At 42.1% G+C, this 18,252-nt stretch overlaps 1 protein-coding gene across 1 annotated transcript in view; it reads right to left on the bottom strand.

Moving 5' to 3' along the window:
* Nucleotides 1-4,109: 4,109 nt before the first annotated feature.
* The window catches only part of b4galt5 (UDP-Gal:betaGlcNAc beta 1,4- galactosyltransferase, polypeptide 5), a 34,942-nt gene continuing 20,799 nt past the window's right edge, over nucleotides 4,110-18,252 (bottom strand). The window contains exons 2-9 of the mRNA XM_056384079.1: nucleotides 12,752-12,871; nucleotides 12,355-12,468; nucleotides 11,640-11,767; nucleotides 10,179-10,295; nucleotides 9,834-10,021; nucleotides 9,623-9,745; nucleotides 9,249-9,350; nucleotides 4,110-8,648 (exon numbers count right to left, since the gene is read on the bottom strand). Of these exons, the coding sequence (XP_056240054.1) occupies nucleotides 8,501-8,648; nucleotides 9,249-9,350; nucleotides 9,623-9,745; nucleotides 9,834-10,021; nucleotides 10,179-10,295; nucleotides 11,640-11,767; nucleotides 12,355-12,468; nucleotides 12,752-12,871 (1,040 nt within the window). The 3' untranslated portion in view covers nucleotides 4,110-8,500. The remainder of the gene's footprint in view (nucleotides 8,649-9,248; nucleotides 9,351-9,622; nucleotides 9,746-9,833; nucleotides 10,022-10,178; nucleotides 10,296-11,639; nucleotides 11,768-12,354; nucleotides 12,469-12,751; nucleotides 12,872-18,252) is intronic.

The raw sequence follows: 18,252 nt of genomic DNA, 5'->3' as shown, positions 1-18,252 counted from the left end.
TAAGCAGTTTTTTTTTTGAGGAATTCACTTTTGTTCAAAACCCCTGACTTTACCAAACTGATACATAAAAGAAATGTGTGCATTGGATAAGAATGTAATTGAAATGGTCATGAGCACAGCACATTTTGCAAAAAGTTGCAAAAACATACAAGCTCACAAGATTATGGTCACATGAAGCGGCAGGATGATACGCCGGGGTCATTAAGGCGAAAGCGTGGAGGATATTAAAGTGTTTGTAGAGTCAGAGGTTAGGTGAGACTCAGTGATAATGAATGAAACTGAGTGAAATGAGCTAAAAAAAATGAGTTGACCTTGCACTGGTGAAGCGCTGTCAGCAGGTCTTCTGTACAGCATCAGCACATAGTTTTTAAAGACAACAACCAGAACAGGATGAACCAATCAAAGCATAATGAAAACCAGAGGCTAGACATAAAAATAAAAATGCTGGAGAGGCAGTACAGAGCGGATAGAGAGGGTGGAGGTCACAGGCGAAGGGAAATATGGATGTATTGGGAGGCAGAGGGATGAACAAGGGATGCTGATCATGAGCATGAGAAGCAAGAAACACCATGGGATACGTGTAATGAGAAATAAAAAAATTTAAAAAATGTACTGTAATAAGATGTCAGAGAGAAAAATGGGATGAGACAACGGATGAGTATGGCTTTGACAGTCAGTGTAGGACGGAGGCGAGCTGAGAAGATGAGCCCAGCTCGCTGAAGAGGAAAAGTCGAGCTGATAGACGGGGATGTGACAAGGGCAGGGCAGGCAGGAGAGCAAAGGATGGACAGTGACACCGAGAGCGTAGCGGTGTCAAGGAGGATGAAGAACGCGAGACATGGAGGCAGAAGTGTTTGCAGCTTCCTCGTGCCTCTGCTGTATCCTTTACATTGTGACAGGAAAGCAGGCAGGAGTCACAACAGGAGCTGGAGAAAATACATGTCTGCTCAGACATACATGTGCAAGCATAGAACACAAACAGAGCTCTACCACAGGGCAAACAGCAGCAGCGTGAGTTTAGACCCCAGGGCCCCCGACAGCAGCTGGAGGCTGTGATGTCCCTTGGGAAGCAGCACCACACAAAGGACTGTCCTGTTGGTGACCTGGAAAGGACACGGCAGAGGAGGCGAAAGGAAGGGGAGTAGGTTGCTGTAACGCTGGACAATCTTTATACCCTAAAACCGTGATAAAAAAAAAGTTATGTAACACCAAGCCATGTTCTAAAGTCATATGACATCCACACGTGGGCTCTGTGGCCACTCTCCTCCTGTACTTCTTGTTTTTCACATGCTTGAGACCGCAAGCACACACCCACACCCACACACACACACAAACACACACACACACAGCCACACACACACACACACACACACACACACACACAACACACACACACACACACACACACACACACATACACTCTGAATGATGATGATGTTGGCACTTATATCATATCATATAGAAGGTACACACCCAGCTAAAAATTGTAGCAAGCTAAAGGGCACGTCTCTCTGGTTGTTTCTCAACGTTGAGTCTGTGTTTAGAGGAGGCACGCACACACATACACACACATACAGCGGCGTCTGAGACCACTTAAGAAGTGTGGATGAAGAGTGTGACACCATTCTGCAGCGCTGAAAGACACAAATTCAGTTATTCAGCCATTTCCTGATGCAGATCCCAGTTTAATACACTGTGTGGGGAGAAGCGCACTGAAACAGACACACAGGCAGCACACAAAGGCAAAGGCGCCACAGATGACATCAAAGCCTTTGATTGGCACAATACTCAAGGGGGTGCAAGTGGATAAATTAACAGCGGATGTGTAAGTGTGTGTGTCTGCACTGCCTGGCATGTGTTGTATACACATGCCAAGACAACTCTTGAGATCTTAAGAGCTGCCCTCTGTGTGTGTCTGACAGCTATGTGACACTGGTGTTAGCATAGCAAAGCCTTGTGTTTCCCAGACTCCATTAAAATGTGGCTACTCCAGCCAGGCTCTGTGCTTCTGCCAAGTCCCTCTCTCTCTCTCTCTCTCTCTCTCTCTCTTTCTCTCTCTCACACACACACACACACACCACACACACACACACACACACACACACATACACTCTGAATGATGATGATGTTGGCACTTATATCATATCATATAGAAGGTACACACCCAGCTAAAAATTGTAGCAAGCTAAAGGGCACGTCTCTCTGGTTGTTTCTCAACGTTGAGTCTGTGTTTAGAGGAGGCACGCACACACATACACACACATACAGCGGCGTCTGAGACCACTTAAGAAGTGTGGATGAAGAGTGTGACACCATTCTGCAGCGCTGAAAGACACAAATTCAGTTATTCAGCCATTTCCTGATGCAGATCCCAGTTTAATACACTGTGTGGGGAGAAGCGCACTGAAACAGACACACAGGCAGCACACAAAGGCAAAGGCGCCACAGATGACATCAAAGCCTTTGATTGGCACAATACTCAAGGGGATGCAAGTGGATAAATTAACAGCGGATGTGTAAGTGTGTGTGTCTGCACTGCCTGGCATGTGTTGTATACACATGCCAAGACAACTCTTGAGATCTTAAGAGCTGCCCTCTGTGTGTGTCTGACAGCTATGTGACACTGGTGTTAGCATAGCAAAGCCTTGTGTTTCCCAGACTCCATTAAAATGTGGCTACTCCAGCCAGGCTCTGTGCTTCTGCCAAGTCTCTCTCTCTCTCTCTCTCTCTCTCTCTCTCTTTCTCTATCTCACACACACACACACACACCACACACACACACACAAACACAGCAACTTCTGCTACACAGAAGGACAGAAGCACGGGTGTTCTCAGTGAGGATAAATGGAGGTGTTTTTGCACATTTTCAAAAACAATCCATCATATTAATTACAGCCATAACCACCTTGTTTTTCTGTTGTTTTTTTGCTGAGGAAAACACTGTGGTAGATGGTACACAAATCCTGTGGAATATATTTAAACTCCCATGCAGATATCCCATCCCTGCCACTTAGCATTTCCTTTTTCCAAGAGCATAATTAAATTATCAGCTGTCACTTCTGTTAACTAGCAGAGATGTGCGGTTAATGTGCTAAATGCCACAGGGTCGGAGCTGCTCTGATTCAATGAGTGACCTCCGGTTAAAGCATCTCACTCTGCTCTGTTTTTTTTTTTCTTCTGGATGACAGGCTAGACAATCCCAACAAGCATCATCTTTGTCTCAGGATCCGGATGTGCACACATATACACGCAGGCACACACACACACACACACACACACACACACACACACACACACACACACAGACACACACACACAGACACACACACACACACACACACACAAACACACTGTCACCAGTCAGAGTGACAAGAGTGGAAAGTTGGGCTATTAAAAGAAGTATACTAAAACTGAGGAATCTGTTGTCCAGATGCTGGGATTTTGTTAGCAGCTGTGGATCACAAGAGCCACCACCCTGGTGTCTGAGACAAAAACACAGACAATAATCCTCTGTTTGGGTGAGTGTTTAAGAGGGGATGTGATGCCGTCTATATCCCTGCTCATTGTGCAAAACCCCATGGCTCATGAAGGAATTCACTCCTCAGACTTGAGAAAATGTAGTTAATGTTCCTCACATAGATATCATTGGAGAACTCAAGTTATACCATTATATAAAAAGTAATGAGAGAATCTTTTTTTTTTTTTTTTTAATTTTTGCACAACATCCTCTTGGACAAACTAAGCAGCCATCTCCCAATCTACTGTAATTCTCTCTTACAGTCCATGCAGACTACAGAAAGTGCCAGCAGTTGAAACTACAGTATAATCCTCCACTGGCAGCTCACGCTCTGTGGCCAGTTTTGTACCCAGCGTTCTGTTAAAGTTATGAAGTGTAAACTAAATATCTCTTTATGGGAAGAGAGGGTATGTGCTTACACTTGCAGAGCAGAAGTTGTAGTATGCAGTATGACCACATTATATTTATGAATATTTGAAATATAGACTCACTGACCACAGTGTGAAGAAATGCTCGAGCAGAGGCAGCAGTTCCACGAAGCACACTGAAAAAATACTCACACAGGCAGAACACAAAGGCGGGATAGAGAGACTGTATGTTTACAAGTTTTATTGGTGTACTTTGACAATAACAATGATGGTATAAAAGAAAATCTCCATCATACAAATTTCAATAATCAAAAGATAATATGCCGATACACAAACAGATCCACGTAAGGCTGACATCAAGTTTTGACAAGTGGCTTCAAATGGCTTCAATTCAAGGAGATTTTTCTCTCCTTACAATCAGAGAAGATAGATTTTAAATTTAGCAATCTGTATCCTTTTTCTTTTTTTTTTCTTTTTTTTTAAGTAGTTAACTTTAATACAAAAGAAAAATTAATCTGTGTAGATTTTGGAGTAGATTGTGTCGCTGGTTTGGGTGCCTCTGTTTCATTTGCATTGTAAGCATATGGTGTTTTTTGGCTGACACATCGCTATCCTGCAGTGCTTTCCTCCGACCTACACCTTACCCCAACTGCTGTCACTATCAAAGAGACATCGCACGCAGAATCGAGGACAGTGAACTTCATCTAGAGACAGATGCCTACGTCTGCCATGGTATGTCTCTTCTACTGCTACAGCATATTAAGTACAGGGAGGCCTCTGGAATGCACAACACCTCTGAGATTGTGAGAGGAATCTAACATTTATAGGATAAGGATATTTTTAATTTAAAAAAAAAAAAAAAGGCTGTGCTGGGAAGCAGTGATAGATGTAAAAACATTGATGTTGCTGTGTAAGCTTCACTAGCACTTAAAATGGCACCAGATAAACCCCCCCAGCCAAACCCCTCCAAAGCCTTGTTCTTTATGCTAGCATCTGTAGTGATTTAAGACCTTATAGAATTTCTAAAACACTACACACAAAGATATTTACAATGATCATTATGTTGATATGCACATTTTTAAATTTAAATATTTTTGCTTATAAAAAACAAAACAAACAAACAAACAAAAAAAAAACCCCCAAAAAAACTTGAGTGAAACAACACTGCAATAAATTAAGAAGCTTTAAGGCTGCCAGTCTTGTCAGATGCCCAAAGAATGGTCCCTTCATTTAAACTGGCACAGAATGGATCAGAGTTGGTGAGATTATGGTACAAGGAAGCCTCTTCAGTCAGCAGCAGGCTTGCTCTTGGTCTGGATTGAGACCCATTTACAGGTTATATATAACAGGAACAGGACTAGCCAGCATGCTCTTATCACCAACTGAAAACAATATTTCCTGTTTTAGATAAAAGCCAGAGACTGATTTGCTCCTGTTACTAAGTCATCTAGTGGACAAAGCTGTTAAGCAGTCATAGAAAACCCATCTTTTTGGATACGGTGTGATGAAGCTGCTCGTTCTACATTGTGGAGTCTAGAGTCTTATATGGACTCTAAGAATAGCTGTCTTCCAGAGGGCCTCCTTCCAGAGAGCTACCTCGGGGTCTGAATCTTCACCTGGTCACTCAAACTAAAACCATTTGGTTTTTGCTATATTTCCATCTAGCTTTTAATTTTAAGCAAGAAAAAAAAAAAAAAAAAAAACCATAAAATACAGTGTATCATGTGTCAAGAACTAGAAAAGAACCTCTAGGTTGTTCACAACCAGGTCACTATAAATCACGTTCTTATCAGTGCTGGAAAAACAAAAATGAAAAACAAAAACCTCAAAATCTAGATGGAGGACAGTTACACCTCTGAGAGGTTTAGCCATTTCACTCAAACGCACATGGAAAAGTTAAATTAACACAAACGCTGCTACTGTCCACGACTTGCACTGGGCACCTCCTGAGTGACTGGCTAGGAGGTAAACACGTGCTTCTGCTTGTGGCTATGAACCAGAACAACAAATAAACATATTAGCTTTACCTGGCAGGATGAAAAGGCATCAGATTAACAAATGTATGGATGTAAAAAAAAAAAAGGCAAAAACATAGAATATCTATGCCACTTATGTGCAGGTAGGAAATGAATGAAAGTTGGGAGGATGTTTTGCCTGACGATACTAGCCTTTATAATGTCATGGTTGTTCCAGCAAGCACGTAGAAAGAGACTCCCTCAAATGGAGCTCTGGAAGGTCAGCACCATTGATTTTCAATTAGAATAAAGGAGATGCTCAGTGAAAGACAGTGAACACTAGCATTTTCTGATTCGGTGTCTTGCTCTTCCTGTGGTTGTCACACAAAATGGCCTCCTCCAACGTGTCTGTTCAGCAGATTAATACACACCAGGCTACGGGTCCCATCCCATTTCATCAAAACGAGCCATTCCTGTCATTTCTGAAGAGGAACTCAGCGTTCGGATGAAATGGAGCAGCAAACCCCGTTTTACACAGATCTGAACCTCACAAACCCACACAAATACACATAACTACAAGTTTCAGTGCATCTAACACAGCCAGTCATTTGTCACCTACTAAATCATCACATCAACCGCAAGAAAAATAAAAACCGAACAATTTCAGAAAATAAATCATAAAAGATCAAATAAATAAAATGAGGTCCAGCCTCTTTACTTTCTATTTCTTTGTGGGAACACAACAGTTTGTCAACCACCCACATTTTCCCCAAAAGATACATCTTAAGAAATGTATACAAGGCGATTTGTGTGAAATGAAGTAGCTGCATGACTAGAGGACAGCCAGTGAGGAGAGAGTGTCTGTATGTGTGTGTTCTTTTTTAAATAGGAACTATGTTTACAGTATTGGGATATTTTACTCAAAAGCAACACTGTCAAACACACAAATTAGGGAGGGACATTTTAGCAACTGCTGTGTACTGCCAGAGTGCTGTCAGCCTGCGTCAATGCACAGTTAGGCTGCATGCCATCCAACTAAAACTCTACTGTGACCAACTACAAACAAGTAGATACTGGATACAAGCTGTGGTGGTTTATCACCTGACTTCTCAGATAAGCACTGAGATCCGCTTTTCCCTATCCAAGCCTAGATAAAGAAGTTAAAAAAATAAAGGCAGCCATAGATACGTTGTTGAAGAGATTTCACAGCACCCGCAGTGAAGGAGGGCTGTCTAACAGTATAACAAACACTAGACAATCTGAAAAATAACAAAGCAAAAGCTTCTGTAAACACCAGTGACAGTGACAGCAATCAAGTATTTTCTACCTCCAATTCTCTTCTGTAAAAATGAAGGTGAGTAAACATTGAGGATATGGGATCTAAAAATAAAAACGGCGACTCTTTATCTCTCCCTGGCCTGGACTTACATACCGCACACAGAGTGAGGTCTAAAGTCAAGTCAGTCACAGTTTCAGGGGTGAAGTCTCCTGGAGGTCGCCCCGAAGACCTCGCACTGACAACAGAATACACACAGGCCATTTGCATAGCTCTCCCTCACTTATATACACAGACACACACACACAGGCTCTGAAAAGGGTGGCATGTTTGTTTAGGCAAAGGTGTGCTGAATGTGAAGTTTGCATACACTGTCACTCCTCCTCCATAGTCCAATAAGAGTATGCTAGCACCTGTGCTATTGCATCTGTATAGTGAGGAAGTCAGGTCTAAGTTCTGCTGTCTGATATTACAGCTTATTGCTAACAGGATGAGCGTTGCTCTCCTACATACAGCCACTTGCAGGCAGCCAGAACATCCAATGCAACTATGCAAACACAAACATCACAGTCTTTAAATGGTATGTTCACAGGACAAAATATAGTGGTAAGAGATGATTAAGGTATTAATATTCTCAAAACTTAGGATAAACTATTTCACATACAGTTTATATGACTGAAAACACTCACTCTTTATATCATTTTCTCTTGCTCTCTTATCTTGTAGATTTGGCATACCTCCTGCAGAACCAGCTGCAAAAATCCACTCGCTTAAAGTTACTGTGTGGTGGTATGTGTGTGTGTGTGTGTGTGTGTGTGTGTGTGTGTGTGTGTGTGTGTGCGTGTGTGTGTGTGGGTGCATGCAAATGTTTTCACGTGTGTACTGCATTTTTGAAAAGAAGAAGTGCAAGCGCAAAGTAAAAAATCAAAGCCTCAGGAACCATGTCAGCACATGTAAGTCAAACTGTTGTGTACGTGCATGTGTGTCATGTACTTGAATGTGCCTGTGTATCATGGCCTCTTTTAATAAGCAAGCACGACTGTGTAGGGCGGAACTCATCGTTGACTGAATAAGAAAATGAATGAATGGATGCTGAAGGCCAAAATGGTGCAAAAGGCATGTGGAGACTGAAGACTAGATAAGCCCAGATGAGAGGAGTGATGGACTGTAGCACAAGCAAGTGCAGCATTTATCCCTATTTTCTTTTATGATTTATCCAACATACTTATTTGAGTCTTCATTTTTTTTTTGCATACAAACAAAATAAACAAAGCAAAGAATCAATCAACTAAAAAGTCCTAAGCAGTGCTGCAACTGGTGAGATATGGCTGATGTCCCAGAGGACTTTGATTCCCAGGTGGTCTGCAGTACGGCTGTGCCTACGTCAGTAGTCAGCTATCGGTGCAAGCTTTCTGCTCAAGCTGACTGTGATGTTGGTGTAGAGAGGCCTCCTGGACACTATGGGGGAGTAGTTTAGGTTGTTAAGACCATCCACTTTCTGCCTCTCCTTTGAGTGGCGTAGTAGACTATACCTGCAGGAAGGAACAACCAATCAGTGAATGGAGAAGAGAAAAGAGAAGAGCTTCAATTTTAGATTGAGTGGCGCCAGAGCATAAATAAACAATGAGATAATATGAAGAGGAACAGGTTTCATCATCCCACGTGGTGTAACAACATGGTAACATTGACAGCATTATTGTCTGTGATTTATACAGAAAGTGGCAGTTTTACACCATGGGAGTTGTTCATCAGCAGATCACGCCCTCACTGTCAACATGACTACACTGCATTAATCATGACCATTACAAAGAAGATTTACCTAAGCACATTCATTTTGGAGAACTAAAGAAACACTTATTCTTTGGGCTGTTTTAAGTAACTAAGAATTTGAGCAGAGGGAGCATGACTGGAATTCTGCCCTGAAGCATACAAGCATATCACATGCAAAGTCTTTAAAAGAGTTGAAATTCTCTCAAAGTCACTGCTCTGGCTTTTCATGTGACTGGCTTACATCACATGAGCCTAAGCCTCATTCCAATTATCAGCTTCCACTTTTAACCAAGGGGTGTGTGTGTGTGTGTGTGTGTGTGTGTATTTGTGTGTGAATGAGCAGTGCACACATAGACACTAACCTTCCCAGGAACTGGACTTCCCCACGATGATGATGTGGAATTGACATGTAGCGCCCCTGCTCTCCGTGTGGTCTACTTACGGAGAAATTGGCATACCGCACCCTAACACAAACATATTTTTTGCTCATTAATTCATAATGTCATGTGATACAGTCATAGAAATAGTACAGAAAAGAGTTTCATAGAAACTGTAAACAAAAGGGATCATCACATAAAGCCACATGTACACGGGCCACTCAATAAGACTTTGCAGTGTATTTTAAAAGCCCTGAGTGTGCACAGCTGCCTTTGAGCTGCGTGGGTGGTGGGAGGGACAACACTGCTGTGTGGCAAGGGTGGAGGGAAAAAACCACAAATACAAAATCTCCCCTCACCTGTTCCAGAGGTCATCGTCCTCTCCTCCCCAGCCCCAGAACGCATTAGGAAATCCATTAATCTTTTTGAACTGCTTCACCGTCAGGCCACTGACACCGCCGAAGAACTCATTATACGGGAGCCTTAGAGGGACAGTTGTACATATTCATTTCATATTAGGTCAGGAATGCATTTACTGCACAAAGCCATGGAGACCGAATCCAGACTCACATGTAGGAGTACTTGTCCAGCTTGACCGCAAAGTGCCGGGGCATGTCTGTGCAGCCGTAGTAGTTCCTGTCGTTCTCCATGAGGTGGTCCACATCGTGGAAGACCAGACAGTCCCAGTCCAGGTCCTTCATAGCCTCTTTGTAGCCCACATTGAACAACATGGCTCGGTTAAACGGCTCTGTGCCCTCCTTAAGAAAGAAATAGAGATACTGCTTAACCGCTATCTACTGCAAAGCACTGACATTATTATCACGTGAGAAGAGGACTCACTTCCTACAAGTGTTTGCATCCACACAGCTGAATCTGTTCATCCCTGCAAACGACTGTAAATACATGTGTGCATACCTGCTCTATCACATAAAAGGCAAACTGGAGTCTCTGTTTCTGCAGCACTGGCACCAGGTGTCTCAGGAGGATCGGCAAGTGTTCATGTCGGTTCCTGAATGGGACTAGGATTGCCACCTGGAGATACAACACATTCTTTTATCAAAATAACATTCAAACAAATGGCGACTTATACACTGTATATAAATGTTCAAGGACACACCAGAGTTACAGCACAGTCTGATCTGTGCAACTAAGTAAACGGTGCTGTTTGCACACAGTGTCCCAAGTTTCATGATCTCTCAGCAGTAGGTAAATGGGAAAGTGTGGTTGAAGACTGCACCCAAAAAAACACCCCACTAATTACCATGACGACTTGTGACAAAGGAGTTCTTGAAGGCAGGTTCTTGAAATCTAATTTCCTCAATGAGATCTGACGTGCATCAATCATAGAAGCACAGAGGCGTTAAACATCTGTAAGAGGTATTTATTTTTCCCCATAGAGTTGTAGCTATGACAGTTTCCTTTTTTTTTAAGGTTTCTTTTGAAGCTCCATAAAAAGAAAACTGTCACAGAGAGGAACAAAAAGCAAGGGACATCGAAAACAGGGAGGGGACTATTATGGTAGCTGAGAGAGATTGCTGGCTAATGAGGAAGCGAGATAGAGGGTTGGTTGTCAGAACATACACAGCCCCCCACGGCAAATGAATGCGAGAGACAGACAGACAGATGGCAGGAAAGCTTGCACTGTTGGACCAAAAAAAAAAAAAAAGAGGGTGATAAAATAAGAGAACATAGTAGAGGAGGCTGGTTCAAGAATGAAACAGTGCTGCAATGCACGTATAAAGGGTTGAATTCATGTTTTGTCTTGTTGAACTTAGGGTAATTAGTTAAGTATGACTGCATGTGTACATTTTTACATGTAAATGTCAAACATAACAACCCTATTATGACATTAGGTTTCCAGGGTTACACTAAAGAACACTCAAAAACAAACACTATATCCTCTCGTGTACTTTGCTATGTATTATTTTGCTACGTATGAGATTCACTGAGATTTGCTAAAGCTTGAAGACATCAGCTGTAGCACACTAGCAAACTAGTTTGTGGAGCTCAAAGCAATAATCAGGTCTCATTTCAATACGTTTGAAATCTTTGACAGCAGTGTCTGTTTCCAAGCAGAATGGCACCGTTACTAACAGTAGTTCTTCTTACTTACTTACTTCTTACATAAAGAATTGTTGGGAATACTTTGCTAGCTGTTATCTGTTATAGGAATGATGGTGGTGTTGAACCAAAATCTCCCACAGGTGTTTATTTGAGTTGAGATCAGGATCATCGACATGCTGAAAACATACATCAACCCCCTTGTGCCCTGGATGGAAGCATCTGCATTTGTTATATTTCTCCACTCATCTGTCTGTATATTCGACAGTGCTTTTCAGTGAACTGTCTTTTTAACAATGTCACATCCGCACTTACCTTCCAGCGAGGTAAACAGTCTTCGGGCTTCCAGTAGCCTCCTAGGACCATGCTAGGCTTTACATCCAGCAAGGATCTCTCCACCTCCTCCAGGGATACCTCACTCATGTTCACCTCCAACCTGCCCTCTGCGTATGTGTGTGTGTGTGTGTGTGTGTGTGTGTGTGTGTGTGCGTGCGTGTGTGTGTGTGTGTGTGGACAGGGGGCAGATTGTATGAGGCAGAAGAATGACAGTGAGGAAGGGAGAGAGAGAGTGAGAGAGAGAGAGAGAGAGAGAGAGCCATGACGTGCATGTGAATGAGATGAAATGGTTAAAGAGAAAAAGTGAAAAAAAAAATGATCACAAGAATTAGCAACAACAGTTGTCAAATCCTGTAACAGCTCAGTAATCTGGGACATAAATTGCTGGGTAAAGCTATTCTGCCATTACAACATTTTTGCATGCATCATCAATCAAAGCTGAAAGAAAACACAAGCTCAGACCCACTTCACGACTCATTATTAGGACAAATACGTACAGAGGCACAATGAATTTCACTTAAGAAACATTTTACAGGGCCAAGAAAACCAGAGGAACAATTGTTTGAAGTGATCAACGGTCAACCAAGAAGACTGAGAGGCATTTTTCTCAGCTGGTGCCTCATATACAGTACATCACAGAATCATGAGTATCCAAAAGAAAACTTTAAATCAAAAACTTTAAGAGTCTACTCACTCATGGAGGGCAGCCTCTGAGGGCAAACCTGTGAGGGGAGGTAGGTGAAGCCCTCGGGGAGGTATGTGGTGGGAGGAGCATCACTCTCGCTCAAGTTAAAGTCATAGGAATAATCTGGGATGGCACAGATACAAAGGCATCAACATCACCATCAGGAGCAGCTTAATCCAGACTTTCCCTGCATGACTTCCACTGTGTGCTCTACATTTTTCAATCAATGCTTTTTATTTTTTCACCTCTAGTATTTCACTGCTACCTTAACTATACACTCTTACTTTCTTTAATTTAACTAGGGCGGAAAACAGCATTTGCACCCATGTATTTGCATAGAGGACAGCATATGAGCTACAGTAAGCATTACTAATACACCTTAGTGTATCGGTCTGTGTGTTTTCACCTGTGCCGTTGACGCTGTAAGCTCCTCTCACCACCTGCTCCAGAACCTGAGCCCCAATGTTCTTCACGTTCTCTCTGATCTGGATCCCTCTGGCTTGGACCATGAACACATACTCATTCACTGTGGACAGAGAGAAGACAGACAGAGAGTTTAGTCATTTTATTCTTGTTCTCACTGTAAACATCACACCTGTTTCTACCCAGCAGACTGAAAACAGCTGATAGTAAAAATCAACTATAGCGGCACATACAAGTTAAGCCTAATAACCAACGGTGGTGCATAAATGCCAACTCGGGTTTCTTTGTATCCTTGCAGTTGTTCAACTCATGACCACCATCATCCTCCTTTCATTCCTCCTCCTCCTCCTCCTCCTCCTCCTCGTTGAGAAACAAAATAGAACAATTCCCATGTTCACGGAAGTTATCCTTGGAGTAACTCTGGTGTAAGCACACTCTTCCACCTGATCTGGCCCAAAGTGATTATCTGCCTTGGTGACTTAATGGAGGGGATTTCCCAACCACATACCAAGAGTCTTTCATTGCAAAGAAGGCCACTATCGGAATGTTAATCTATAATGAAGGGGGTGGTGCAAGAAGAAAGATACAACCCGAAACTTTTTTAAGACTGACATAATGAATTTCAAATGAATGGTTGATTCCTTCTTTCTGTGCATGGTAACTGCAATGTTTTGCCTTAATATTTTCAGCCATTATCTAATTTGCTGTTAGTCGTAGTGTAATTTTTTAATGCCTTTATTTGGTACAGCAAAAAACGTCTGCACACCAGTGCCGCACAGGGTGGAAGCACCAGGGGTTTCAACGTGGATGTCAGTTTCTGAAAAACATCACGTGACCCCAATACCTGTCATACTTCAGAGTGTGCCATGTTGTACAATTTACACAGTGACCAGCAACATTAGCTTTCACACAGCACAAGACCTGACTCCATCCTCACATCATGTTAGAAATCTCTTATTAGAATTGTTTAGTGAATTTACATGAAAGTTACTATTTGGGGACTTCACCACAGAAACTTGTCGCCAGTTTCACTCAGTGTGGGTTGACCTAAATAACCGACCTGCCAAACAGGAGTCACGCCATGGAACATAAAGAAGGGATGTGGTCAAACTGTGAGTCACCCGAATCACCTGGTACACCATAACCAAACAACTGTGTGCCCGAATGGGGGCATTGACTATATGTTAAGTGAATGACTGTGTGTTGCTGATTTACTTTTAGGAGTGACTCACACAATACAGGAAAAGTCATTGTCAAAACCATTTGTCCATAACTCCTGGAATAGCTTCCTAGGTCCTTGACCCTTCCTTTATTTGGAGAAGTTTGCCAGCCCAGTGCAGCCGAATTGTGGACCATTGCCTCAATGTAACTGTATCCAACTGCCTACTGCCTACAACTACAGTATCTCTGGCCATTAATCCAATCAACATTTATCTTACAGCAATGCCAATATGATCCACACCGTTCTGCGAATGAGTGCAGATGTGTGTCTGTGTACGCGTTACTGTGCGTGTGTGTGTATTACTGCTGAGCTAGAAATCCACAGGATGCGATTTGTCTCTAGTAATTGTATTACAGTTTCCATCACATTCATCTTGTTTTATACAAACTGCCTGGCTTGCAGGACTAGAGACTAGTGGCTAAGCGGTAACTGAAATCGATGTTCTCATTTTACCTCTGCAACACACAAATATTACAGTGCAGCTGGAGCAAATCTGCAAAGGATAATAATAATAATAACAATAATAATAATCATAATAATGATGATGATGAAAAGGAAAATAAGAACACAGCGTAGATCCTAACACGGGCAGAAGTGGCTCAACAGACACGCCTACATACTGCACAAATCCACACACACATGTACACACACACATGCTCATGGATGCCTTTCTGAGGCACCATATGATGGAAAAATGCTGAGGGGCTTCTGGAGTGTGATCCAGTCCTGCAGGCACCATCATATTTTGACATGTTGTTATCTCCCTCCCATGTTTTTCAAATGTATAGAGCTATTATCTATGCATATCCCTACCAGACAAATCGATGGTACATATGTGCTGAACATATGTGCATGGTACCACGCTGAGCCGCTTCAATGCCTGCAGAGCAAAGCAAAATGGGAACATTTTTGGGTCTGAAAACATCACTTATTAAGGGTCACGTTGGTAAAAAAAAAAAAAAAAAGTCTTCAAGCACAGAGATGGAGAATGTGAACACTTCATCTAGTGTGTACGAAGCAGTGGGCATACAGTACCTCTCTCATCAAACAAGCACTGTATAGACTGGAGTCATGGTTAGTGCCGAGGTATTCAAGGCTACAAACTGTGACAAATGCAATTAGACATGAGAGAACTGGAGTTTAGAGGAAGCTCACGTATGAGGCTACAACACAAGGCCAATAGTGGAGAACATATATGCACAGGGGCGTGCACACACACACACACACACATAGCATTCTGATGTGTCACTGACAAAGGACATTGGATTCAGACACAACTACATGATACACATGTAGACCAGAAGGAGCCCCCCCCAAAACACATACACACACTTCTCATCCTATTCAAACCCCCACTGTAACCCACGAAGCATGACAAGAGACCTTGAACGACCTTGTCCTCTATAGCTCTCACTGTCCGCATGCCAAGCCCGGCCCACCTCTCCCTCTTTCTCTCTCTCTCTCTCTCTCTCTCCCCGCATCCCTCCATCTTTCCACTTATCTGTCCTTCCCTCTATCTCCCCTCTTCATCTCTCTGTGCTGCTGTCTCTGTGTAATGTGGTTTGTATCACTTTTTGTCAAGTCCGTTTGTTCCTATCATTTAAGTAAACAATCTGAATGATGGACTGCAGGCTCACTGGAACAATTCCGGGCACAGATCCTCCACCATACTGAACTGTAACTGAGGTTAATCGGTAAAGGAAAAAGCCAACAAACAAGCAAAAAATAAATAAATAACACACACGCACCACAAGCAAGCACACACCCCCAGCGCACCCCCCCCAGCGTGCTTTTGCTCTGAAAGGCAATTAACTGCACATTGATAGCTCAGCAGTGGGAGGTGATCGGTCCCGTTCTGCTAGCTCCCTGATAAGAGCTGAAAGGCGTTTTTTTTTCCCCCACAGCAGAAATGGTTTCTGCATGCACAAGAGCACATACCATACATACAGTACACAGAAACATTGCTTCCTAGATTTAAAGCTGTCACTCTCAGAAAAGGGACATTTTTACAGCTACTGCATATCAGTGACACCCACAGGCTCGCACATAAATTAAGGCAACCAGGAAGTAGGGCCATATGAATGCAACTACATCATTCATCAACGAATACTGAATGTGTATTATGTGACTTTAAAAGCTGAATAATGACACTATCAGTAATGTAATGCTGTAGGTTGGCCACACGTGATTTAGTCACCCACTGCAATACCTTATTGGAAAGTAAACAGGCAATTACTCAAAACATTAGCACTAAGTCACCTCACAATTAACTGGAACAACTGCTGTAATTTGAGTGTATTGATCTATTGAGGATGTTTAGGATTGGCATGAGATGGGGATGAAGGTTATAGATTTCTGATTGGATGTAGGCTGACTTTTTTTAAACACATAAAATACGTGTGTTCTTTTTGAACGATTATTGGATCTCAACTGAAGGGACAAGCGTGTTATTACCTCTTTTGACCCTCTGTAAGTGATGCTGAGAAACCCTGAGGCTATGGTGGATCGATACTCACACACACACTAACACAGACACACACACACACACCATGTGTGTGTACCATATAGAAAAGTTATTTTTCCTTAAACACGTAATAATCTTGTCTGTAATATGGGTTTTTCTTTGTTCTACCATTGTGAAAATAAAACACTGAAAGGGTGGGGTTTTTTTTTTTCGGATCAAGAGTTGGGTGGTATGTGAGTCAGTTTTATTCGCCGTCATTTCCTGTTGACTTTCGAACATCAGTCAATCAAAACCACTTGCAAATGCATACATGCATCACCATCTCCAAAAACCACTCACCGGTCTGTATTCACTCACTCTCTGAGTAACTTCAAACAGAGAGCATATAGAGCATTTCAGAGTCAAACACTGATCCCTGAAGAATGGCTGAGTTTATTTGAGTATTTCAACAAAAACACACAGGGGATTATTTTGTTAAAATACTGAGCAAAAGGGAACATTGCCCTACTCTGTTTGGAGTCTTAGTTCATGAGTTTTTGGACAAAAGACCAGCACTCTGTGTAAATCCACACTACTGTTAATACATTCCCCTTCAAACACATACACACATATATACTGTTACTTTGCAGTTGTATTGCAAGTGCAATACGACCTGCAGAGTACTATGTGGTTTTTAAATGTATTACCTATTGCTCTTTTAACTAACTTCCTGCTCTTCTTTCTCAACTGTTCATTTATTATTTTTATCATAACAAGTACAAGTTGATATTTGTGTTTATCACAATAAAAACCCTTGACCTTTAGCTTGTTGTGCAACAGCAAACACGGGACCAAATAAGGACACCTGCACAGCTATGTTATTCATGATTAGACACCATTTCTGCTATTGTTTTGGTAGAATCGGCAAATACATCGTTCTAACATATTTCCCGTTGACAGGAAGAGAAGTAACCATATCAGATAAAGTGCTTAATTTATCTATCTTGCACTCCCTCATGGAAAAAGCTCTCTAAGGTGGAATTTTTCACTTCCCTTTTTCATTTATCTGTATTCAGTCTTGCTCACTGTCTCTTATCTTGGTCTTTATTTATCTTTAACTCTCCCTTCTCTTTATATCTTGCTAGCTCCTACCCCACTCCGCCCCTATCCATTCCTGTTGTCATGGGTAACTTAAGGTTATGTAAGCAGCAATTCGTAATGCTCTCCCAAGGGGCCATTCTGTGCCCACCTCGAGAGACACATACATGCAAAGGCATAAACTTCATGTATCCTAATTGGTTCACAAAAATACGCACATCAATGCAGGGAAGTGCTGCACTGTGGCGTGATTAAACAGTTGTGCTATAGCATGTTTTCACAGAGCTCATATACTGTCACACCGGGATCCCTTTGTTAATGGATGTTCAGTAACAATTCTATAAATGCTAGTAAACAACCAATCCAATTCATTTTTATCATATATCAGGTCCATAGTCCTCTGAAAAGAAAAAGATAAAAGTTAAAAGATTAGAAGAAAAAAAAGATGGATTATCCATTCTCAAAGTGTCCCGCTCTCATGCCAGAGTCGCCACACCTCTAATACCTTGTGCAATGTCCCCTCATATTTAACATGGATTAAGACTTAGTCATGATTCTCAACACCCTTTTTCATGCTCTGTCTAGTACTGTAAATAGGACAACTGTCACAAGAGAAGTTATTTAGCCTAACCTCTTTGATATAAATGGGTTCATGGGACAAAACGAAAGAAATACCTGTCCGTATAACGCAATACAATTCAACAGCAGCAAAAACTACAGC

This window comes from Seriola aureovittata, chromosome 9 (assembly GCF_021018895.1).
Source record: "Seriola aureovittata isolate HTS-2021-v1 ecotype China chromosome 9, ASM2101889v1, whole genome shotgun sequence".
NCBI classification, from domain to species: Eukaryota; Metazoa; Chordata; class Actinopteri; order Carangiformes; family Carangidae; genus Seriola; species Seriola aureovittata.
This window is presented reverse-complemented; position numbering and strand designations above follow the sequence as displayed.